The sequence below is a fragment of the Spinacia oleracea genome, chromosome 1 (assembly GCF_020520425.1).
Source record: "Spinacia oleracea cultivar Varoflay chromosome 1, BTI_SOV_V1, whole genome shotgun sequence".
NCBI lineage: Eukaryota > Viridiplantae > Streptophyta > Magnoliopsida > Caryophyllales > Amaranthaceae > Spinacia > Spinacia oleracea.
This window is the reverse complement of record NC_079487.1, coordinates 135,133,603-135,157,780: the sequence shown is the minus strand read 5'-3', so window position 1 is coordinate 135,157,780 and position 24,178 is coordinate 135,133,603. Positions and strand designations below refer to the sequence as shown.

At 34.8% G+C, this 24,178-nt stretch overlaps 4 protein-coding genes across 6 annotated transcripts; 1 reads left to right on the top strand and 3 right to left on the bottom strand.

Moving 5' to 3' along the window:
* The first annotated feature begins 477 nt into the window (after window positions 1–477).
* Window positions 478–2,680, top strand: LOC110794463 (F-box protein At1g67340). Its single transcript, XM_021999449.2, has 3 exons — window positions 478–958; window positions 1,058–1,220; window positions 1,453–2,680. Exons 1-3 carry the CDS (start codon window positions 567–569, stop codon window positions 2,227–2,229), a joined length of 1,332 nt encoding a protein of 443 aa, XP_021855141.2. The 5' UTR covers window positions 478–566; the 3' UTR covers window positions 2,230–2,680.
* An 8,241-nt stretch (window positions 2,681–10,921) lies between these two features.
* LOC110794424 (vegetative cell wall protein gp1) lies at window positions 10,922–12,502 on the bottom strand. The gene has a single exon (XM_021999405.2). It carries the CDS (start codon window positions 12,500–12,502, stop codon window positions 10,922–10,924), a length of 1,581 nt encoding a protein of 526 aa, XP_021855097.2.
* Window positions 12,503–13,605: 1,103 nt separating this feature from the next.
* Window positions 13,606–16,181, bottom strand: LOC110794454 (REF/SRPP-like protein At1g67360). Its single transcript, XM_021999439.2, has 3 exons — window positions 16,020–16,181; window positions 15,656–15,910; window positions 13,606–14,253 (listed from the first exon to the last, which is right to left on the bottom strand). Exons 2-3 carry the CDS (start codon window positions 15,896–15,898, stop codon window positions 13,774–13,776), a joined length of 723 nt encoding a protein of 240 aa, XP_021855131.2. The 5' UTR covers window positions 15,899–15,910; window positions 16,020–16,181; the 3' UTR covers window positions 13,606–13,773.
* A 1,113-nt stretch (window positions 16,182–17,294) lies between these two features.
* Window positions 17,295–22,617, bottom strand: LOC110794432 (uncharacterized). Of its 3 annotated transcripts, none has more exons than XM_021999415.2 (7): window positions 22,265–22,617; window positions 20,919–21,146; window positions 20,071–20,204; window positions 19,768–19,864; window positions 19,346–19,624; window positions 18,447–18,784; window positions 17,295–17,796 (listed from the first exon to the last, which is right to left on the bottom strand). In XM_021999415.2, exons 2-7 carry the CDS (start codon window positions 21,073–21,075, stop codon window positions 17,578–17,580), a joined length of 1,224 nt encoding a protein of 407 aa, XP_021855107.1. In that variant the 5' UTR covers window positions 21,076–21,146; window positions 22,265–22,617; the 3' UTR covers window positions 17,295–17,577. The 3 variants fall into 3 exon arrangements, with proteins under 3 accessions (XP_021855107.1, XP_021855115.1, XP_021855121.1); XM_021999423.2 differs by having other exon boundaries at window positions 20,919–21,164; window positions 22,265–22,609; XM_021999429.2 differs by having other exon boundaries at window positions 20,919–21,098; window positions 22,265–22,609.
* Between the last annotated feature and the right edge of the window lie 1,561 nt (window positions 22,618–24,178).

Sequence of the window (24,178 nt, the reverse complement as noted above, 5' to 3'; positions counted from 1 at the left end):
AAGAGTCTTAATCTAAATAACCAATTATTATGTAGATCAGAAAAAATTCACGAGTCAAGTTTACTTGATATTGAACCAACGAAAAATAAAACTCTATTACTCATACGTATAAAGTTAATTCTAATTTCTACTCTCTCATTAATTTACCAGTCAATTTATTATTGTTTCAAAAAATTGGTGCAAAAATTACCGGTCAAATAATATCATTTGACGGATTTTAACTTAAATGCGATCAAACTGTTACACAACCAAAAAGCAATCATCCTTCCTCCTTCCCAATTCCCATTTCAGAAATCCAGTCAACGCCCTTTGACCGTGTAAATATTTTCTGTTACACCATAGAAAGTACAGCAGACCTGCAAGTTAGGGTTAAAAACGTAATTCACACCCATTCTTATTAATTAATTAATTTTATTAATTACGCTTAAAATCTCACCTCCTATAATCCTCCCTATAAAAGCCACTCACTCTCCCCTTTACCTTCAACGTTGTCTCCCTGAGTGTGAGAGCATTTCCCTTTGTAGAGAGAGAAGTTATAGAGAGAGAAACAACACCAACAACAAAAAATGAGAACTAGAAGAGGACTCTGTTATCCGAAAGTTCATGCTCCCGCCACAACCACCGCCACCATGACTCTCTCTTTTCTTAAGAATAAGCAGATGAAGGTGACGGTGAGGAAGAGGAGTAATGATAACAGAGCTTTTGTTAATGGCGGCGGCGGCGACGATAAAAAGAGATCGTTGTTGTTGCCGGAAAATGAGAAAAACGATTTTGTTTTTACTAGTTTTGATAAAGTAGACAGAGTTCCTTGCCGGAAAAGAGCGAGAATCTCGTCGGAGTTTACAGCCGGCGGTTCGGATTTCTTCGACGGGTTGCCGGACGATCTCGTCGTTTCTATTCTGTGCAAGCTCAGTTCTACCGCTTCTTGTCCTGCCGATTTTGTCAACGTTCTCTTAACGTATGTGTTGCCTATTCTCTCTCCCCCTCTGTGTATTTTCTCCTCTGAAATTCTGGAAACAATTGAAAATTCATGACCTAAAAATTGATTTTGTAACAGTTGCAAGAGATTCAACGGATTAGGTCTTAATTCAATGGTGTTATCGAAAGCTTCTCCGAAAACATTCGCCATTAAAGCTAAGAATTGGTCTGAATCTTCTCATCGCTTCCTAAGATCCTGCTCCGACTCCGGAAATGTCGAAGCTTGCTACACTCTCGGCATGGTAATTATCTCTTCTCCAAAAATAAACATTTGATTTTATTTCCAATTTTTCCTCCAATGATTTTTCTCAAAAAAACAGAAATACCGGAAAAAATTGATTTATTTCCTAACTTTTCTCCAATTATTTTTCTCAAAAAAATCAGCAAATTCCTAATTTTCTCTAATTTATTGTAATTTTTTATGAATTTTAGCAATAAATAATTGCTGAAAATGCTATGGTTTCCGTTGAACAGATTCGATTCTACTGTTTACAAAACCGAGGAAGCGGAGCGTCACTAATGGCTAAAGCAGCGATTAACTCTCACGCGCAAGCTCTCTACTCCTTAGCGGTGATCCAATTCAATGGAAGCGGAGGAACAAAGAGTGACAAAGACCTACGCGCAGGAGTCGCGTTATGTGCACGTGCCGCCTTCTTAGGCCACGTAGACGCCCTCCGCGAGCTCGGCCACTGCCTACAAGACGGATACGGCGTCCGCCAAAACGTCGCCGAAGGGCGTCGTTTCCTTGTTCAGGCCAACGCTCGTGAGCTCGCCGCCGCTCTCACGTGCTCCACCTCAGCTTCCTCCTATATTGTCTCATCTCAGCCAGTTGGAAACCGCCTTGTGTCAACCACCACCGGAACAATCGGTTGTCCTTTGCTGAGTGACTTCGGTTGTAATGTTCCGGCACCGGAAGGTCACCCGGCGAATCAGTTCTTAACCGAATGGTTTACCGGTCGGACCAGTGAAAATCCTGGACCGGGATTAAGGCTTTGTTCTCACGCCGGGTGCGGTAGACCGGAGACACGTAAGCACGAATTTCGACGTTGTTCAGTTTGCGGTGCCGTGAATTACTGTTCGCGTGCTTGTCAAGCGCTTGATTGGAAGTTGAGGCATAAGGGTGACTGCGCTCCTATGCCTAGGTGGGTTGAAGTTGATGAAGAAAACATTAACGCCGGTGACGTTAACGGTAACGATGTTAATAACGGAGACGCTGATATAAACGCTATGGAAATGGATGAGGACAGTTAACGGTGGACTGTGACTGTGACGGCCAACGGCCCGCCACATGAGTTTTTTGGTTGGGGTTGGAGATTTCATTTCCGGTTAAAGAAGAAAGAAAATGGAACAGTAAAAATGGTCATATTTCGGAAATTTTGCCGTATTTTAGCATTTTAGTAGGAAATTAGTTTGCTAAATGAGAAAGGTGGGGAATTAATTTTTAAATTTTTTATTTTATAATTTGGATGAAGGGTAAAGGGGTGTAGGAACTTTAATTTGGACTTGGGTGTTAATCTTTGGAAAAGAATCGAAAATGAATTTAGTTTTTTTTTTTCTCCATTTGTGGAGAAATTTTTATTTTTTATGTATAGAGAAAAGGGATTAGTTCCCTATTGCGGAAATGATGTACGGAGTAGTTTTTTTTAAGCTAATTATTTGGCTTAATTACAAAAATTTCAATCAACAACTACATAGTCTACTACCTTGTCTTTTGTACTTAATTTATTTTATTTTTTCTTATAGAAAAATATGTAGTTATATTTTATTTTCGAGTTTTAAAAAATTAGTTGAAATAGTTGTGGATGTCACGTTGTAGTTAATGGTTTCTATGTGAGAAAATGGAGAAAATATTAGGTAAGTGGATTGGGATGAATTACCAAACAGGAAATTTGCTTAAGACCGCCATTTAACTTTGAGGGAAAGAGAAGTTATTAGTTTCTTCACTTCTTTAGCTTAATTGCTACAATAAGCTTGAAAATGTTTATAATTTCTAAATGGATTAAACACATGATATTAGGAATCGAGAAAAGAGAAAAGGATAAGTAAATAAAAAAGCACGGGTATGATCGATTTCGTTAATTTGTAATTGTTTGTGACATCTGGTTATGATTTGTGAACTTTGAAGGTGAAATTAGGTAATAATGTGAAAAAAGAAGGTATCCAATGAAATACATGGTAGCATCATTGTGGAAAATAATCCTTTATTTTTTGGTTGGGATAATATTGGCTTTTGCTATAGAGATGTTGGGAAAAATAAAAAGAATCGAGTTTATTTTAAAAGAAATTGATTTAAATTGAATTGACTGGGGATTGGTAAGGTATGCCGAGGTAAATGTTCTAATGTAGGAAAAAAGGGGGAGAGAAGTGGAGAATGAAACATGAAAGAGTGAGTGGGCACTTGGGTTGTCGATGGGTGGGAACCAACTACAATTTTGATAGTGGGAGATTGGAAAAAGTGATTAAAATCACATTTTTGAAAAAAAAGTGATGAAATTAGGTATATCTAGAAATAAAAGGGGTGCCCTATTGTTGTTGGAGTGAACAAGTTATTCAACTTAGCTTTTAGTACAAAATTTAGGGGTGCACAAATAATCAAATATGAGGTGAGATTGATCTCACATCCATTTTAATGATGCACTAGGTTATTAGCTTATTAAATTTACTTGTAAAATTGTTTATCTACTTATAATTTAGAGAAACGAATTAAAGATAAGAGATTACTTAACACGGTTTTCAAATATTAATCACATTGATGGAAAAGATTGTGATTGAAATTAATACACGAACAGTCATGTGCACAATAACATAATAACGTAATCAAATTGCCTTAAATAATTCATTTATAGCGGTGAATTTATTGAGAAGGATATGTACAAATTTGTCTCTCATCACTCAACTAAGAATAGTCATGCATGTAATGTAAGTATGTGACCTTGCTAGTTATCTCTTTGAGTTATCCTACCTTAGACAATTCAATGTCTTAAACAAAACAACCATCAAAACAACTATCTTAAATCATGAATAAGTAGACTTAGTGAAATACATTTTCCCTTTTTTTTTATAATGGTCGAGTTGGCTCTGATACAAAATAAGTGAGACAAATTACCACAAAAATGTAATTATATCATTAATTGACGTTTATATTAAGTTGTCGTTCTCATATTGTGGTCGATTATTATCCCATTAATATAATATTGTTACCAACTTGTATTTTCTCCTTTCCATTAACAAGTGTTAATTACCCTTTAAAGATTACCATAAGATGTTTTGTACACAAGGTTGTCCCCTATTTAAGGCCATTGTTGAAAAAACATGTTCATATGTTCATATACACCATTAATCATGTATGTAATAACGTACACGTACAAATATAGCCAAACACTAATTAATGGAATACCTCTAATTGTCTTAAAGAGGTGAATTTAATGACATAGATATGTACACAGTTGTCTCTAATCACGTAACAATTTCAAACTATTTATATTTTTAGTGATATACTCGTATACGACAAAGAACATTTAAATTCTTGGCCGTGTTCGTTTTTATGTAGGAGGTGTGTACCATATCGCAACTGTTGTCCACGCTCATAAAACCTACAAAATATTAATACTCAGTACTAATTGTTCAGTTCGCTTTAGTTTAGTTCAGACTCAATTCTATTCAGTTTAATACAGTTCAGATTAATTCAGCCAAAGAAAAAAAAAACACAGCCTAATTGAGCCAATTAGAAACAAGGTGTAAAAAGAATGGAAGAAATTGGGATGTTGAAAAAGCTAGGATTGCTTTGAAAAGAGGTGATTTAAAGATCTAAGCAATTTCTAGATGTACTAAGATTTAATTTGAAAAAATCAACCAATATAATGGCCCAATAAATTTGAGATGGATGGTCCAAAGAAAAGGTCAGAAGATGGGGCATTTAAAGGTCAGTAGTTGAAGTCTTGGATACTTTGGCTGAGGACTTATATATCAGTACAGTCCGTGGTATATATGCTGCTGACAAATCCCTAACAACATTGGATCTTTCACAACGTCAAAAATACACTGTTAGTCTTTTTTTTTTTTTTTTTTTTAATAAATTCTTGCAAAAGATTGTCTAATACTCACTTTGTAAGGAGTAATTAGTATCAATCTATTAAAAAATATTTATCCCGTCCCAAATTACTCGTTACACTTACTTTCACACAAAGTTGTACGCGATAAGTGGTTGTTTAGTATCAATTGTTATTTTATTGAAAAAGTATATTTAATAGGATATAGTGGGGGTAGTTTTTTTAATTGAATGAGAGATGGTGTGGGGGGAAAAAATTAGTGGAAGAGAGATAAATATAATAATTGTGGGGTGAGTTCTAATTTAAAAATGTAATAACTAAATAGGACGAACGAAAAAAGAAGTATAACAAGTAATTTGGGACGAAAGGAGGTTTAAACATAGTTTTTTTTTTTTTTTTTTGGTTTGAAAATTAGCAAATGCAGATTACTTAAACATGCAATAAATCTATCGGTGAAACTCTATTTAATTCTTGACCGAGAACATCGTATTCATTTGTTAAAAAAAATTGGAATTTATATGTGTGACTCGTAAGAAAAGATGTAGGCGAGAATCAATGGTCTATGTTGCCATTACCCATCACTCAAGAATTTACCCAACTAAGCTACACTATAGTAACTTACGTACTTTAATGAGGAATTCTTAAGAAAAGGAAATTGTATTGACCATAAAATATAAATTTGGGAATCTTTAAAAACAATTAAACACCATGAAATTGGGGACTTAAAGTGAATGCAATATAATTCTCAGCTCTTCATGGTGCAATATTAATGGTAGTTGGAACCTTTTTCTTTTCTCTATATCCTTCAAAGTGGACGAATATGGAGGCATAATTATGCTAAATATTCCTCAATTCTTCACAAGTAAACCAAACATACTTGTATTATTCCCTAGTCTAAATAACGTATGAAAGACCCACTCTTAAAAAGTTATGGCTCTGATCTCAAGGATAGTTCAAACCACCGAATCGAAACATGTTTAGTTTGTATACGAGTACTTAATAATATTCCGTAGATTAAATACATAAGACTTTGGGACAAGAGAATCCTAAACTCTAATAAGATGGTCGGTTAATAAGGCCTTGTTCTTTTTGGCTTAATTTCAGTTTCAAGACTTATTTGACAGTTCAGTTCAGTTCAATTTTTCAGTTCAGTTCAGTTCAGCTTTAAAAAACAGGGCCTAAGCCAGTGAAAACAAAACTACACTCATAAAGTCATTAGAAGTTTTGACACTGATGACAAGGTACAATTTAAACCACTAAAGTACTAAACGAAAATATGTTTAGTTTGTTTAATACTCCATAGATCGAATAGATAAGGGTTCGCGACAAGAGTATCCTAAACACTAATTAATCATGTAGCATACATACATTATTACTTACCTAATGAGATGGTCAATAAGCCCCTAAAAATGAAACTACACTCATACGATAATGTTGGCTGAAAGATGTACACACACAAACAACACAATGAATAAAAAGGGTATAACTTGCACTTAAGTGAATATATGTCCCATAAAAATTGAGTAGTGGCCACATAATTTTTGATGATGTTAATAAAAGGATGATATATTAGTGGCTAGTTGCCAATTGGGAAAATCCTAGCATATGATGGTGGTTCCTTTTCCCCCACACACACTTAGGTATACAATCATCCCAATTTTGTTGTGATTTTAGATAATTTCAAATGTTCTAAAATTACTTCTTATTCCCGGATATATCTAGATCATCCAGATGTAATTTAGAGTTTCTTTCTAATCGTTTGACCAGTTTTACTCATTTTGGAGAGTTTATAATTATCAGCACTACTTAAGTTTTGTAGAAAAAAGTAACCGGGAACAAGATTAATAGGTCTCATACCGAACATATAGTATCCAAAGATTTTATTAGATCAATGAATTGAATAAAAACGGGGACAAGAACTTTTGCTTTAAGACGTTTCAATGATATCAAACTAGTGATTATGCATGGTGACTAAGTAACATATCCTTAAGGATGGGTTAAAATTTGAGGTTAATTTATATTAATGATCTCTTTGCTTGAAGATGAAAATGTCACCTCAATGGCATAACAATTTGAAAAAGAAAGAATAAATTTGTTACCCCACTAGTGTGGCAAGCAATTACTCCTTTTTCTTTATGCTCTATTTTTTTGTTTTTAATTTTTCTTGTTCTTAATTTTCTCTTACACAAACAAAAGATTATAATGGGGGAAGAAAGTTTTGTACAAGATCGAGCCACTCAAGATTTTTATCTTCTCTTTATAATTGCGCCATCTCAAATTTCCATCTCGATCTTTTTGCTTTTCTTTAGTCAAATTTCCTTATTTTATGCGTTGCCAACTTCTTTTGAAATTGGCATCAATTAACATAAGTGGTATAGTAGCTCTTACCAATATAACACTCACAGATATCTCATAATTAACAACGTTCCAAGAAAAATGGCCTAAAGAATGAAGCAAATCGACCTTTACAAATGTGGTGTAAGTTGATTTTATGTAATCATGTGTGACGTATAGTAAATAAATTACGTTAATTGTTACTCGTAGAAATTGGATGGTCTAGTTTTCTATCTTAATTAGTTTATCTAGTTCAACATATAATATCAAACATGTTTTAATATTTTATTTATTATCAATTTGATATTTAGTTATTAGAGGGCGAGCGTACTTTCTACACAATACTTTAATTTAATTGTATTTATATTCTAGGATATTATGCCATAAATCTAGGTTTTAGCCTTTTCAAAAGAAAGCCTAGTAGAAGTGCAAATAGAGTTGTGTACTATGTTAGTTGACAAGTCAACAATTCTTAGGAATGGAAGGAAAAGAGCTTAAACGGGAGTACAATCTAGTACCTACACCTCTTAAACAATTAACACTCACGAAAGTGAATAAGTAGGCTACAACAACATTTTCATTACCTTTGAACTTTGAAGTAACCCATCATTAAAAGTTTCCTCAATATATTAAGAAGAAAAGGGACACATCAAATCTTGTAGATTCCTACTCGATGTACTCTCTCTACTCCCTTTGTTCCATGTAAAGATGGCACTGGGTCGGTCTGAAGCACCACCAACCCTGCACGAAAAGGCCAAAAATAACACGGGTGTGGAATAACTAAGACATGGCACGAGTATGAACGCGTAGGAGTTAGGTCGTGCTCGAGCCACATTTTTAAGAAAAGCACGATAAGGTTCGACACGACATACCACGTTAAATTGAGTAAACTTAGGTTTATGCATGTAAGCACGACACCACACAACATGAGAGCACGTGGACTTAGCCCATACATGGCCAACACTTTTTACACTTTGGACACTGTACGACATGAAACTAGTAGGCTTGATGGTGTGGGCCCGTGACAAGGCATGACTCACATCGCAACCATTTTGGTGAAAGAGATCACATTCTTGTAAGTATAGGCTAAAAAGCCCATGGGCCCATACCGAATATAACAGACAGAGCCCACATCTACTACGTAGAGAAATGAAACTGGGCTGTAGGCCCAATATAATTCGCACCCGTTTTGATGGAGTTCACGTTTGACCTGGCTTTTGGTCATTGAATATAGCAGCAGTTTGCACTACAAATACGGGTTTCAGTTAGTTTTCGGGACCTTATATTTTACTTTTTGTATTGCATATTATTGCGAGTGTATAATCATGTAATAATTCATTTGTTAATGTAAGGGAGTCTACTGTTACTCACTAAGTTAAGTTTGTTATAAAATTTTCTACAAATTAATACGAGTGTTATAATTCGTAAATCGTACATCGTATATTCGTATGAGTATTATATTAGTTATACAAATAGTATATTCTTATAATAGCCTCAATTCAATCTTCTCGATCTTTTCCTCTGATGAATTAGGTTTAACGGTGCGTTCAATTCACATGATTTCTACTTATTTGAACTTATCTGGATTTATTAAAACTTAATTTAGTTATAAATTGTATAAATACTTGGATAACCCTTATTGATTTTACTTATCTTATCGAAACTTATTTTTCTGAAATAAAAGAAAATAATTAAGTTGGCAGAACTTTGGCCTAACTCTCGATAAAAAGACCTGCTATGTAATTTATTTATTATCTATCAATAAAAGAAAATATAGGCACAAGTACAATTAATAAGCATGTAGCTACGACTTAGTAAACCAAATTTAGATACACAAAATGCAAAAGGCATCCTGCATGCAACTTTGCTTAATTAGAAGCAACTGAATTTCAGAATGAATATATTATGAACCTTCAAACTTTCACCAAACATACGCAGCCTGATTTTATTTGACGCAACCCTTTTTACTTTCATTTTTTTCATTCTTAAAAAACTCTACCCTCACTTTTAGTATTTTGGTTTAAATAAATTTGATTTTTTTAGTTTAATGTGTATCTAATCAAATTATAGAATAAATATATATATTGCAATGGACGATATTTTTGACTTGGAATTGAGGTAATTCTCGTTTTACTCCTGTTTTTTCGAGACTTTTCATACAACTTGTATGAAATTAACACTTCTATTTTGTACAGATTGAACAAAAGGTAGTTAACTATTTCGTACAAATTGAACAAAATATAATTAACCATTTCGTACAGATTCAACATAATAGAACTAAGTATTTCGTATAAATGGCAAAACATAAATGCGTTCAAAATTGAACATAACAGAAATAAGTTTTATCGTCACTACTAATGTATAAAAAACAATCACTACATGACCAGTCGACAACTCTTTCATGGTAGACAGTTGAAAGAAGTAGTATCATCATTTTGTTCAATTTGTACGGGATACTTAGTTCTGTCATGTTCAATCTGTATGAAATAATTAATTATATTTTGTTAAATATGTAAGAAATAGTTAACTATATTCTGTTTAATCTGTACAAAATAGAAGTACTTCTTTCATACCAATTGCGTAAAAAGGCTAAAAAAAGTAGGAAAAAAATAAAAATTACCACAATTCCAAGGTCTTCCAAGGAAAAATTATCGTACATTGCAATTAAATTATGTATGCTGATTTGATTAATTAGATACCGTGACCCTCATAAAAAAATCAAAAAAGTAGAGAGAAAGTAGTAAAAGTGAGAGTTAGGGTTTTTTTAGAATGAAAAAAATGAAAGTAAAAAGGGTTGCGTCGAGTAAAACCAAGTTGCGTTTAGCAACCGTGTAAATAAAACTTCAGTTTTAATATACTTCCTCCGTTCCTTAAATATTTGTACCATGTTGATTTCACACTCCGGATATGTTACTTTTACTCTAACCTCTCAAATTATGCAAAAGTGCTAAAAAGTTTCAGGATGATGGTCCTCAACCTAATATATATATATATATATATATATATATATATATATATATATATATATATATATATATATATATATATATTATTAGAAAATATATATCCATATTTTTTTTGACAATATCCTACATGATTACATATTTTTTTACGTATATATGCAAAGGACGGTCAATAACATAGTATGAATAGTATAAAAGTCTAATGATGCGATACTTATAGAACAGAGGAATTTTTTTTTATTTTTTTCCGCCGCTTACGGTTGGGACATGCTGTTCAATACATCACACACAATAACAATTTATCAGGAATAAACGTACTCCTTAACAAGAAGCATCAAATTACAAACTTTATTCTCAATCCATCACTCTAGACAACAGAAGAAGGTAAACATATTAAATTATAACAATTGAATTAATTATTAACATAACATTCTTAATTGGTTTCCTCCACTTAGATTTGAGACAGACATACATCAACCATCAGGAATCCCAGCACTTAGATTTTGTATGAAGTGGAATGCAAGGAATCAGAATTTAAATCTTTCTTATGACCTGATTCTGTCTACTAACTTCAATCACCTTTATTCCCTTAAAATTCTATTCAGAAAACCATTGTTCTTTTTCCTTGAGCTGTAAACCATGACCATGACCATGACCATGACCGTTCAATGGGTTTCGTGTGACAGAAAGATGAACTCCAGGATCATGGTGTGATAAGGTACTGTTGAAGATGATAGAGCTATTAATTCCTTGCACATTACTGTTGGTGTAAGCATGCACCGGTTTCACCTCTTCATTATTATGACGATTACTACCCTTACCTTGCTTCAGCTTAGACATTTCCTCTGATTTGTCAGCACCATTTATGATCTTGTGAGAACTATTCAAAGAAGAACCATGTCTTTTGGGTGAGGAAAACCCAAGTTCCATGATTGCACCTTTGTTTTCACCAGTAATGGTTATGACTCTCATTCCACTACTACTACTATCCTCAGAATCTGTTGTTGATAACTTCTTGTTGTTATAAATGTCTCTTTCTTTTGGTTTGGCATAGTTTCCACTTTGAGGTTTCTGGCGAATAGATTTCGGCTTCCCTGCAGTAGTTTCCTGCACAAGGACTGTATTCTTTTCTGCTTCAGTTGGGAATTCAGACTTGAGTTGTGAAGGGGGAAGAGTAAAGGGAGATGGAGGAGAAACATAAGGTTTGTTCTTTGGTGATTGAGGAGGAGTTTCTGGAAGTGGATTAGCTGATTTTGATGATGCAAATGGAGCACCATTATAGGGTTTTGGTGGAGAGGAAGCTTTAAGTGGAGGAGAAAGAGTTGGTGGCATAGGAGGTATGATTTGATTGTTGGAGGAAAATGAGAGTTTAGGAGGTGAAGGAGTAGATGGTAATTTCGGAGGAGAAAGAGTGACTTGTTTCATGGAAGGAAATGATATTTTTCGAGGGCCCAATGGAGGAGAAGGAGAAGGTGGAGTTGAAGAAGGTGGAGAAGGTTGAATATTTGGTTTAGGAGGTGATGGCATTGAAGTGGTAGGAGGGGACTTTTGAGTCACAGGAGATGCAGGAGTTGTTGGTGTTGAAGTTGTAGTGATTGAACGAATAGCAGGGACAGGAGTTGCAGGAGTTGTTGTTGTTGTGGTAGTTCTGGTGATCATGACAGGAGAGCGAATTGCAGAGACAGGAGGGGATGCAGGAGCTCTTGTTCCTGAAGTGGTGGTGATGGGTGGAGGAGAGGAAGGAGTGGTGGCAGAAGGAGCTCTTGGTCCTGAGGAGGTGGTGATGGGTGGAGGAAGAGATGGAGTGGGAGTGGTGGCAGAAGGAGCTCTTGGTCCTGAAGTGGTGGTGATGGGGGGAGGAGAAGGCGAGGGAGTAGTGGCAGCAGCAGCAGCAGGGGCAGGACGAGTGGCAGAGGGTTGGGGAGGAGTTAAGGCAAACGAGGCCGGAGCTGCAGGAGCAGCTTCTTTAGCTGGAGGAGGAGGCTGATTAGCAGCGGGAGGAGGCCTAAATGGTCGGGTAAGGGTAGGTCGAGGAAATGGAGACGGTGGTTGTGTTTGAGGCCGTGGTGCTGGTGCTGGTGCTGGTGCTGGTGCTGGTGTTGGAACCGGAGCCTGTGGTTGAGAGGTTCGGGCTAGGGTGGCTAAACGAAACCAAGGGCGTGGTTGCTGGTTTGACATGGTTGATAATCAAACTGGTACTGGTAGAGCTATGTTATATCTGAGTTATATGATCTAACACAGAAGAAGTCTATATGACTTAAAAAGTCTGCGAATTGTAAGATATCTAGGTTGTAATATGAATAGAGGCGTATGTATGCCCCACAAATAACACAAAGTTTCTAATTGTGGATGAAGGGAGAAAAAAGGGGTTGGTATGAGTTCATATATATATAGTCTTGGGGACCAAACACAAGCAGAAAATTAGAACCGTGTAAAATATCATCATGGCAAGAGAAAAGAGAAAGGCATCAGATTCAACCAACAGCTAACAAAAAGCTCACAAACCACGATTGGGATCAAATTAGAGAGTCAATCTCAAGTGTCTCCCCTTTTCCATTAACTAATTATATTTGTATGAACCAAATTATCTGCCATTTTTCAGAGAAAGTAGATTCTCTGAAAAGTTGTTTAATTTATGTGTTGAAAGAGAAAACACAAGGAAAACAAGAATCCTTCACCCCACCTCTCAAACTTACCTTCACTTTTGCCCTAAACATAATCCAAAGGCCTCACCAATTGTCTGTTGATTCAGTGGTGACCGAGGCTGAATTTGGTAAGAAAGACCAGTGTTTAATCCCCCACAACAACAATCGCCCCGAATCCGGATTAGCCATAAGGGTGAACCGGGTGCTAACACCAAAAAGATAATCTAAAGGCCTCAACCACCATCAAGGAATCCAGAAAATATAGATAGTGCGATCACTACTTAAAAATTAACTAAAATTAAGCACTTTAAAAAAAATGAAAAGTTACCTAAATTTAGGTAAAAAGGTTTGACAAGTGGTGTCACGTGACCCCACTTAAACCCTCTGTATCCGCCACTGATCACGATCACCATCACCATCACCATCACCGTCAAACTTCTGTTTCTTCTTTCTCAAGTGGAATATTTGCAAATTTAAACACCTTTTCCCTGAAGCAATCAATTACTGTATAAGACTTCACTAAACAACCACCAGAATCAGAATGTACAACTCACAAGTCACAACCAAACAGCACCTTATACGGGTTTTCCGGCAGTCTTCCCAGGCGAATTCCCTACATAACAGAACACTAAAAACTCGTAAAAGCTAAGCTCGATTCTCATTCAGAGTATGCATGAACAAAGTTTTGCAGAAGAAGACAGTGCTTGATATAATTTTAATATAAATACACATTGCTAATCTTCATGTTTTCACAAACATTTGCATACATTTAGCAGTTTTACAACATAATACTAGTCCTAAATTTCATTGTGATTCGGCCATTTCACCATCTGAGGAATCATCAACATCATCATCAGCAGCAGCACCACCACCACCACCACCTTCGTGTCCACCCTCCGACTGCTTAAAAGCCTTGGTGATCTCATCAATCGGTATCAACGGAACATAGCTGAAAACATCGTACCCTTTCCCTCGTAAGTCTGAGATGAAGTTGTTGTACTTCTCAGACCAATGTGCTGCTGTTGGTACTGTCATCTCGGTTATCATGTGGATGAGTGGGAAATTATCGATTTTTGAAAAGATTTTTACTGATTGATTAAGAACTAACTCCTTTGATTCGTTGGCAGCGTATTGGGCAGCTGCTAACGGGCCCCCGGCTCGGGCTTGGTGAACGACCTCTTTGGCTAGTTGGGTTGTTTGATTGATCACAATGTGGACTTGGGTTAGCACCTGTTTGGCTAATGGAGGGGCGTGGTCATCGAATTTGGTACTAGCCATATCAACCTGTACAAAAACACAGTTGAAATTTTTAGAAGTTAGGTTTTATCAATGTTAGACAGTATGTTCTTGTAAACCTCTGTGAATATTGATTAAGGTGATGGACTGTAATCAATGGGAGGAATCGAGAATAACGAGCTTGCAACTGATAAACAAAACAAACAATCAAAACATCAAAAAAAGACAAGAACGCAAAATATATGACTTTGGTTTACAATTGAAGATTGTCTGATAGGAGAATCACTTTTGCTATCAGAGTATATAGTACATCAAATGATACGTTAAGGTTCCGTTTGGTTGGGGGTAAAACATTTTCAGTGTAAAATGATTTTCATGGAAACAATTTATAATGGAAAACACAATTCCAAAATTAGTTTTCCGTTGTTTGGTTTCTTGTAAGAAAAACGAAGAAACAAAAGGAAAATGAAAGTGAAAGTAAGCAAGTAGTGAAAAGAATGTACAAGAGAGATGAGGCAAAAGGAAGGAAAACAGTTTTCCCTTCATTTGGCAGGGAAGATGGTTTTCCATCATTGGGAAAATGATTTTACACACCAAATAATGTAAATTGAAAATAGTGGAACTAAATTTGAAAGCTTTAAGAATTGATACATATATAGGAACTCAGTGAGGCAAAGATCTTAGCAAGCATGAAATTACAATAACTATTTCCGCACTAGCTATGTTAGTCTCTGTTATGTTCACCTTATTTCCACTTATTTCAGGAAAAATAAGTTCAGTTTAGTTTAGATAAAGATAAAGTTTGGGGAAAATAAGAGTACCAACTTCAATTTATAAATGAAATAAGTTCATGAATAGATGAGTGAAAATCAAGGGAACAGAACGCACCCTTAATACTAGTCAAACTAGCTACTCAACTATTGTAACAAACAACGGTATATCAGTACATGTCCAAGTGTCTAACTCAATCATTTTATGCAACAATTTCCTAACTAGCTTAGGTTAATATTACTTCGACTAGCTACTCGATTATTCGTAACGAACAAAGGGTACATGTCCAAGTGTCCCACTAAATCATTTTATGCAACCATTTCCGAACTAACTCATGTTGATCACTTAATATTACTCACACTAGCTACTCGATTATTCATAACAATCAATTTATACAAATATTAAGCATCCATATTACAAGCAAAATAAGAGCTCGCAACAAATATGATTAAGGTGATTTTCTAAAGCTAATCAAATATTGAGTATGTTTTTATTATGTGTAGCAATCAACATGAACACAAGATAAATTGATTTAATGTTAGTTTAAGCTTTTTCACCTAATGCTAGATTACCATAAACCAATTACACAATATAAAAATCAAGTAACCCATAAAAAATGAACACAAGACTTCAGATCGAATCCACACAGAAAACATAAACAAACAAGAAAAAGGTATACCTTTTGATCAAGAAAAACAAGGACTTGATCAGGAACATCCTTGAATTTACTGAATACAGGGGTGACCACAGTAGTAACAGCAGTTTCAACAGTTCCAACAGCTGATCTCAACGGCCCAGAATTAATCTTAGCATAACCATAAACACTTGTTAACCACACGATTGTGTTGATTGTAGCTGCTCTCACAAAACCTAGGTGTTTCAATTCTTGTTGCCTGTTCTTCGTTTCATCACTGTTTTCCATTTTTGTTTTTTTCTAAATAAGAATCACAAATTTAACAAAAACATAGAAAACCCAGAATTAGATTATTGAAATATATAAGGAAAGGGGGAGAAATTGAGATGATTTGGACGAAATATTTTACCTTTGGGAAGATCGAAAGGAGCAGAAGTTTCTTGAAGAAAGTGATGGAAAAAAAAGAGTGGGAAGAAAAGTTGAGATGGGGAATCTTTTGATTGGGCTTTGGGGGTATATATTTTTGTACTGTAGGAAGATGGTAGAGAGATCTATAAAATTCTTATGATCTAATGGTGGAAAATGGATCTTGGTAGGTGATTAAATTAGGAATTTGGTATCTTTATGAGGAGATGGAATCTTCTTATGAACTCAAAGAGTGAGTATTGCTTCTAAGTATTAAGTAGACCAAATTAACACGAGTCCGGTATACTGGCCTCACTCGACCAACCCAAAAATTAGCGGATTTGGGGCAAAATTTTAGGCTTGTTTTCTGGCCCGATCCGACCCGATATTTTAACTTATTTAATCGGGTTTTGGTCAACGTAAAATTACACTTTTTAATCGTAAATTTGACCCTGTTCGAAAAAGGTGTGAAAAGCCTGCTACTTTTGCCCCGAATAAGCAGGTTTTGGGCACATAAAATTGGCCCAACACGATGGGCTGATTTTTGAGGCTCAGCCCAAACTCGACCCACCTTTTAACCAAGTCTAGTACTAAGGGATCAAGACAAATCATTTCTCTTTTAACTCAACTCGTGCTTGCATTCACGTTACATCGTTACTATATTAGTCGATTGAGCATTTGAGCATGTTAAGTACGGATGAGTACATATTAAAATGGTCTAAAAATTAGAATTAGCCATCAATAAATTAAAAAAGTTAAAACCTCTTAAAGTAGACCGCTCATAGTTGAGACTATTGATGTCAAATTGTCAATTTTTTTTTTCTTTTTGTTATACAACCTATTGCACTTTTAACATTACTCCAATTTTTTTTTCTCGTTTAATGCTATTTTTGTTTGCTCATTTAACCTTCAAATGAACAAAAATAATACGTAGTAGTATTGGTTTTGTCTTACAAAGCACCACCGTCCAAATTTGTCTCCTGCATAAGCCCATGATGTGACATATTTCCATACAAGCATAATTGAAAGATTACAAGCAGAAATGAGTGGTGGAGTATGAAAGACTAGAGATTTCCTGAATCCAGCCAAAAATGTCTTCATTTCACCATTTACAATCATGCATTTGAACTCTTTGTAGTATTATTAGTTCATGCCTTCAAATACATTACAAATTTATCCCTAATAATTTACCCAATTCCGTACCTAATTTCATAAATCACATTCTCATAAACACAGTATAAAATAACGAACGATATCTTAAAACGGAGAAACAGATTGATAATAGAAGAAAGAACGCGATTTATTAAACTGCTCAGTACATGTATAAGGATCACAATACATGTTTAACAACACTTGACAGAGAGTGAAGTTTCATGGTAACAAATACCTAATATAATCTGAGTAACATAGCAAGCTCGGATGAATAAGAAAATTACAAATGTTTTTAACAGCAGATTACACAACGTTGATCATCGTCCAGTAAGTTTTTTTTTCTTTTTCCAGTCAGCTACTACTTGATTACAATTTGGGACACCAGAAAATCTTTCGAAACACAGACAAACTTACCTTTCGAAAGGATCCCCTCTGTTTGAATTAGAAGATGGATAAACAGCAGCAGCAACTCTATGTCTCAGATTGAACTTTTGTGCAATCATAGGCCGTACATCTTCAACCCCAGCCAAGCTCTCCAGAAATGGAATTAACTGCAGTAGTTCTTCATCTGAACGATCATCGAACCAACTCTCTATGGGAATTCCGTTGTCCACTTGAAACCCGAATGCCTGTAAGTAGATCAGTTTTCCTTAGAATTTCAGACAACTAATACTAATAAACCAATAGAATTACAAGGTTATAAACACAAGGATTACAAAGGGAAGATTAAAAAGGAAGGAAAAAAAGAAATGGGAATATCATTTTGGGACACCTCAAGGTTTTGTTTGGTTCAACATTAGTGAAGGAAGGGAAGAGAAAGAAAAAATAATTTATTTTCGGAAAAGAAAGGAAAATTATTTGCGAACTTTTAATTTTCTCTTATCTTCCGAATTCCCCCACTTTAGGGAGGAATTTTATTAATGATGTTTGCCTTCCATTTCCCCTCCTTTCCCATCAAATCCAATTTAATTTTTGAAACCAAGCACATGAACCCATATTTTTCTTTTCATTCCGATTCCTTTCTACCAAAACAAAGCGGAAAAGGAAACGGGAAAAACATTTAGGGATGGAGGGAGTATGAAGTTTGATGGAAAACTATGCTGATTAAAACCATAATTTTGAAATGAATTTTCAGATTACAATGCCATCAATGAGTTAATTAACTAGGGATTTGGGGATTACAGAAGCACGTATAGCTGCAGCCTAAGAATGAAACCTACCATAGAAACTAAACACATACAAAAACCGTGGGAAAATGAGCTAAAGTTAGAACGAATACCTGTGGGGAGTTATCAATAATGATAACACGTGATAAATCACGACCAAGAACTGACAAATCTTTTAAGTAGTTTCCATCCACAAAAACACATGATTCGCGAAATACACGATGACGAAACACCCTCCTCTTCGGATCTAACACATTGAGAAGCTGTTCAGCATAAATACTTTGGCTCGCGGTAAAAATAATTATCTCAAAAAGGCCGGCAACCCTTTCCATGAAATCTTGAAGGTAGGGTCGACAACGGACATATACAGTATGGTCCCTCTCGTTAAAATTTACTGTAAATGTGAAGTCTGCATCACCACAAGGTTCGAGACTGGAGTGGACTAAGGTCTCTGCATAAAAACAGGTTTACTTTCAGTTTAGACCAAGTCTATAATGCTGTGAAGCTTTGGTGAACCGACGTTTATCAATCAAACTATGTTGCTCGGACTCAGCATTTGGAATTAAAATATGGAATTTTTTCATATTTACCACCGAAGTTTCAGTTTTTTGTATTTACCACCTTATAAAATGTGATTTCATATTTCAGTACTTTGTAACGATTTTTCATCCATGTGAGCTCCACTTAACCAACTTCTTTAATTTTCCTCCCCTTTCATTAGGTTTTCAATTGAAGAAGTTAGTTAAACAAGGTTCACATGAACCGAAACTTTGATGAAAACCGTTAAGAGGTAGTAAATTTAAAACATTTCATAAAATTAAGGTGGTAAATATGAAATTACATTTTATAAGGTGGTAAATACAAAATCATGAAACTTAAAAAGGTGGTAAATATCCTTAAAATATTGATTTTTTTTTTTTTTTTTAAAACAGCCGAGTCAAATAATTGACACGTACCCGGGTCTCATGAGATCCCAAGTCCGAGTAACATAGAATACAATTAAGTTACATACCATCAAGGTCCAAGACAAGAGTGTTAGGGGGACATCTTCGTGTTTGTTTAGGTAACAGCATCTGTCGAAATGTTGGAACAACTGTTGACAATGCGGGTAAGTTCTTTATAAAGAAGTATGGATCAAAGTCATCAATTTCCTCATAATATTCCTCTTCCTCCACAGATGCATCAACCATCATAGAATCTTGTCCATACTCGTCTAAGCATTCCAGTTTTGAGTTCTTCATAGCAAGATAAATTGCTGAAACTTCTGAAGACATGCATGCCTCTTTCGTTTCTACATAGTTAGAGATTGTATTGGAAAAGCATAAGTTCACAATAACTTATCATGTGTTCCGTTTGACACCATACAATTCTGCTTCAAAAAAAAGTATATTCCGCACATGAAAGATTGCATCTTTGGATAGATGTAGGACTCACCTGCATCCATAACATCCTCCCCGGCACCTTTTGACAAGTGAAATGATGGTGAAAATATAGTGCCCGAATCACACTGAGCAGTCTCCTCATTACGTTCCTATAATGTATCGTGTAGATACAGAATCAATGTCGGATAAATTAAAAAGATAAGACATTTAAGCTTTACATGACCAAGAGTCCAAGAAAACGTAGTCATTTATAAAAGATTAGCAGTTCTTTTTGAAACAGCCTAATTAAGAACAGATTAGTATTAAGTTATGTCTAACATTTTCGGTTCTCTTTCTACCAAAAAATGAAAATTACCTTGAGAACTGTAGAACCATTACTAACATCATCAGTAACCAAAGACACATTGCATGCATCATCTTCCAACAAACTGAATGTCGAGGTCAAGCTTACAGTAGCAGAATCTACATCTCTCTTAGCTACAGCCCTACCTGAAGACAAAACAACGAGATGATAATACATATATGGTCAACATACATTATTACATGGAATAAATTGCCAAATCAAACGGACTCCAATTAGAGCATAGCCACAAGGCACAGATTCTTACTTGGTCATCAGTTTAAAATTAGTGATAATAAATTGTCAAATCAAACAGACTCCAATATTAAAATATAAAAAATCAAATATTAGCTTTTTCAATAAACTGAAGATCCGGCTACACGGTACTTTGCGACTCAAAACTCGTTTTTGACCTCACATGTTAGTGTAAGAGACTTTTCAAAAGCTTGAAATGAGAATGCTTGTGTATGAGCCCTTCAACTACAGCAGTTACACATGGAACAACCTAAGATAAGTCTGTTGGACAACCTCCTAAGAGTACAGCTTTGCCTGCAACATTCTGTGAAATTTGTCACAAGCTTAAATTATGCAGGTGGAGAAATTTCAACATACAACACATGAAGTTGGACAAATGCAAAACTTGTATCAGATGAATGAATTAGAGACATCAACGGGTTATGGTCTTTCATATGTTACATATCACATCCTGTGTCTAAGACTCTTAAGTAATATCAATTCGGGTACAAATTCTAAGTATTGCAAGAAAGCTACTGCAGGAAGGCCAGGAACATGCAAACAGAACTGTGGCAATGACATATCCACAATTACATTGTATCTTTAGAAAGAAATAGGGTTTTTCTTACCATAGGTAGATTTTCTAGCGGATGAGGTAATAAACGTTGCAGCATTATTCTCGAGAACTGGAACATTTTCAGATTCCTTCTTCTGAGATCTCAGTGTTCTTGTGCTAGAAGGCTCTCGAGCCGAACTTTTAGAAGAAACTCTCTTCTTGGTCTGCATTGCCAAAGTCAAGATGCTTTGGACTTATTATTCACCACACCTTGAGTCAGAATCCAACTATGGAGGTTTGACTGCAAAACCAAATATCTCTTTTGGGAGTAAGGAAGGATCAGGGCCAAAAAAAACATATAATGTAGAGATAACCAGACATAACATTGCAGAGTGAACTGCTCGAAAATGCAGCAAGTTTATGTAAAAGGCCTCATATAGACATTATAGTCATGCAATATCCCACTTGATAAAGTTGATATGAAATACACTTCCAGCATACAACTTTCTTCTATATTCTAGTAAAACACTAACCCCGAAAACAATCAACCTACAAATGATACTTTGAATACCGGTTGTAGATATTCTACAGCGATACTCAAATATCAAGATCCGGGAGTCGCCTGCTAATGGACCTAACAATAGAACTGGGAGCATAACAGGATACTCATGAAGTTTCACCCATGTACCAAACTCTCAAAAATCAAAATTATACCGTATATCGATGTATACCCAAAATAATTGTGCAAGAAATACTACTACATGGACCAATTACATCATATTCATAACCTCCAAAGGCGAAAAAGCTACCCAGTTTCCCATTTTCTCCTTGTCTACTAACAATCAATCACATCTCATAACCAACTACAGTGAAATCAGCTCTCTTTTTTTTCAAATTATGCAGCAAAACCACAGATTGAGAGCTCAAAACCACTAAAAGAACACCCAGAAAGTGGTTTAGCACTGAAAAAGCAACTGAATTAAATACATTATAGTGCCAACTCCAGTTGCATTCTCAGTCCTAACTTCAAAACACATCCCATATCCCAAAAATTCAATCTTAGTTACAAAATCATAATAAAAAATGCCTCATGGTGAATATAAATAAACAATTTCCCAGTTTAGAATACAAATACAGCTACCTAACTCAGAGATGAGTACCAAGATTTAGAACCTCCAAATCTATCAAATCATGCAAACAACTAAAACCCCATTAATTAATTACTCCACCATAAATCTCAAAACAAACTTAACCAGATTTCACACTAAATCTCAACCGCAAAATACAAATTATCACAAAATACAGTGAAATATAATTCAAACGTAGCCCACAAAAACAAACCCTACAAATTTCAAACCCAGGAAAAATTACAAGATTCAAACTTCAAATGTAAGCTGAAATGAGCTAATTAAACGTTACCTGAGCTCGATTTTGGACTTCTCTGACAAACCCAGAACAGTTAATTTACGATAGAAGGAGGGAGAAGACAAAAACCCTAAATTTATTTTCAAAAATCAACAGAATAAGAAGAAGAAGATGATTCAGAACAGGCAAAAAAAATAGTTTAATTTATTAATAAAACTTAATTTTTTGAGTTTTTGAAGATTTCAAAGTTTCCTGGTTTTCCCTCCAAAGAAGAAAGACGAAGAGGGAAATTGAAAATTGAAAATGAAAATTCAAAAAAACAAAAAAAAGTTTTTTCTGAAAAAATTTGGTCTGAATATTTTTCAGAGGAGAGAGAAAATAAAAACATTTATATGGCTGCCTGCTCAAGAAGCAAAGTAGACCCTCCTTTAAGAAGATAAGTATTAAAAATATTTTACTTGCTTTTTTCTATTTTTTCGGAATCAGTGAGCAGTAAAACCTTCACTCGCACAGAAAGGTAAACCATCCACACGCTACAGTCGTGTTTGACAGGTGTAAAATTGTTTGAAGAGCTAACCAATGAGAGAGAGGCGTGAGATATAGGAAGGATTTATGCGCGTGAAGTAAAGCATTGATTTGCGTAATACGCGTCGTATACGTCGTACAAAAAAGGTGAGTTTTTGTGAGCTTTTATGGTTAATTTTTTTGCAAAGTGATCCTTGTAACTTTGGGTAATTGTCATGCTAATTAAGATTTGATTGATTGATCCTCTTGAACTAGATGGCTAGATGTATCATGAGATTCATGAGAATGTGGTTTTTGTTAATGGGAATATCATGAATTTTGAGTTTAAGGTGAGTGTGACATTTGTGCTTAAAGTAGTAAAAATACTCCGTATAACTTATGTTTTTAACGCAAGAACGGAGACAATATTACTCCGTATCATTTAAGGGCTACTATATCGAGTTTTTTAACAAAAGGGCTACTATACCAACAAATTATCGGCCAAATAGATCGAACATTAAACCCTAACCCGATATAAATCATATAACTTATGTTTTTAACGCAATTGGGTGCAGGTTCAAGCAAGAATGAAAAATAAGATATGCATTTCATTCACCTAATTTTTATGTATATTTACTGGATTTATATTATCTGAATTTTTAAAATTTATCAAAACTTATTTTCGTTATAAATTGTACTAGCCCTTATCTTACCTATTTTTCCTAAAATAAGGTGAACAATAAATTGAATATTTATTTAAAATTAGGGTGATTTCTATTCACTTTATTTTTCACTTATTTTTCATGAACTTGTATTACCTAAACTTATCTAAAATTATCAAAATTTATTTTAGTATAAATCATACTTGGGTAGCCATTATTTTTTTCTGAACTTATGTCTGAGCTTGTTTTCTGAAATAAGTAAAAATATGTTGAATAGAACTTAGCCTTAGTATACCACGTGCTACTCCTAGCCACGACGTTTATCTAGTTTAACCAACCCGATTGGCATGAGTAGTAATTACGGTAAACAATATTTTTAAAAGGTAATTTAAAGATAGTAATTACGATACTTAAATTATGTTTAAGGTAGTAACTTAAAGTTTTCATCCCTATATTTATGTCAACAATAACGAAACCCAAAATTTAAGTTAATAGAACCAGTTCAATAATATTTTTACTTTGGATAAGTTATTATTTTGAACGCTTATTGTTGTTGTTTGGAGACTTGGTAGTTGGTACTTTCCTAATTCAAAATTGCAAATATGTCATGAATTTGACAAGATAATATATAACACTGGGTCAATTTGGTGGTGAATATTTTTGGATGGGTTTAATACAATTAACCTATTAAAAATTGAGTAATACGGGCACACTTTTTTTTTTTTTTAATACAAATGCCAATCATAGAAAGTTCAAATCGAACTCGCAAATCAAACAAATAATTAAAGATTTAAAATGCAAA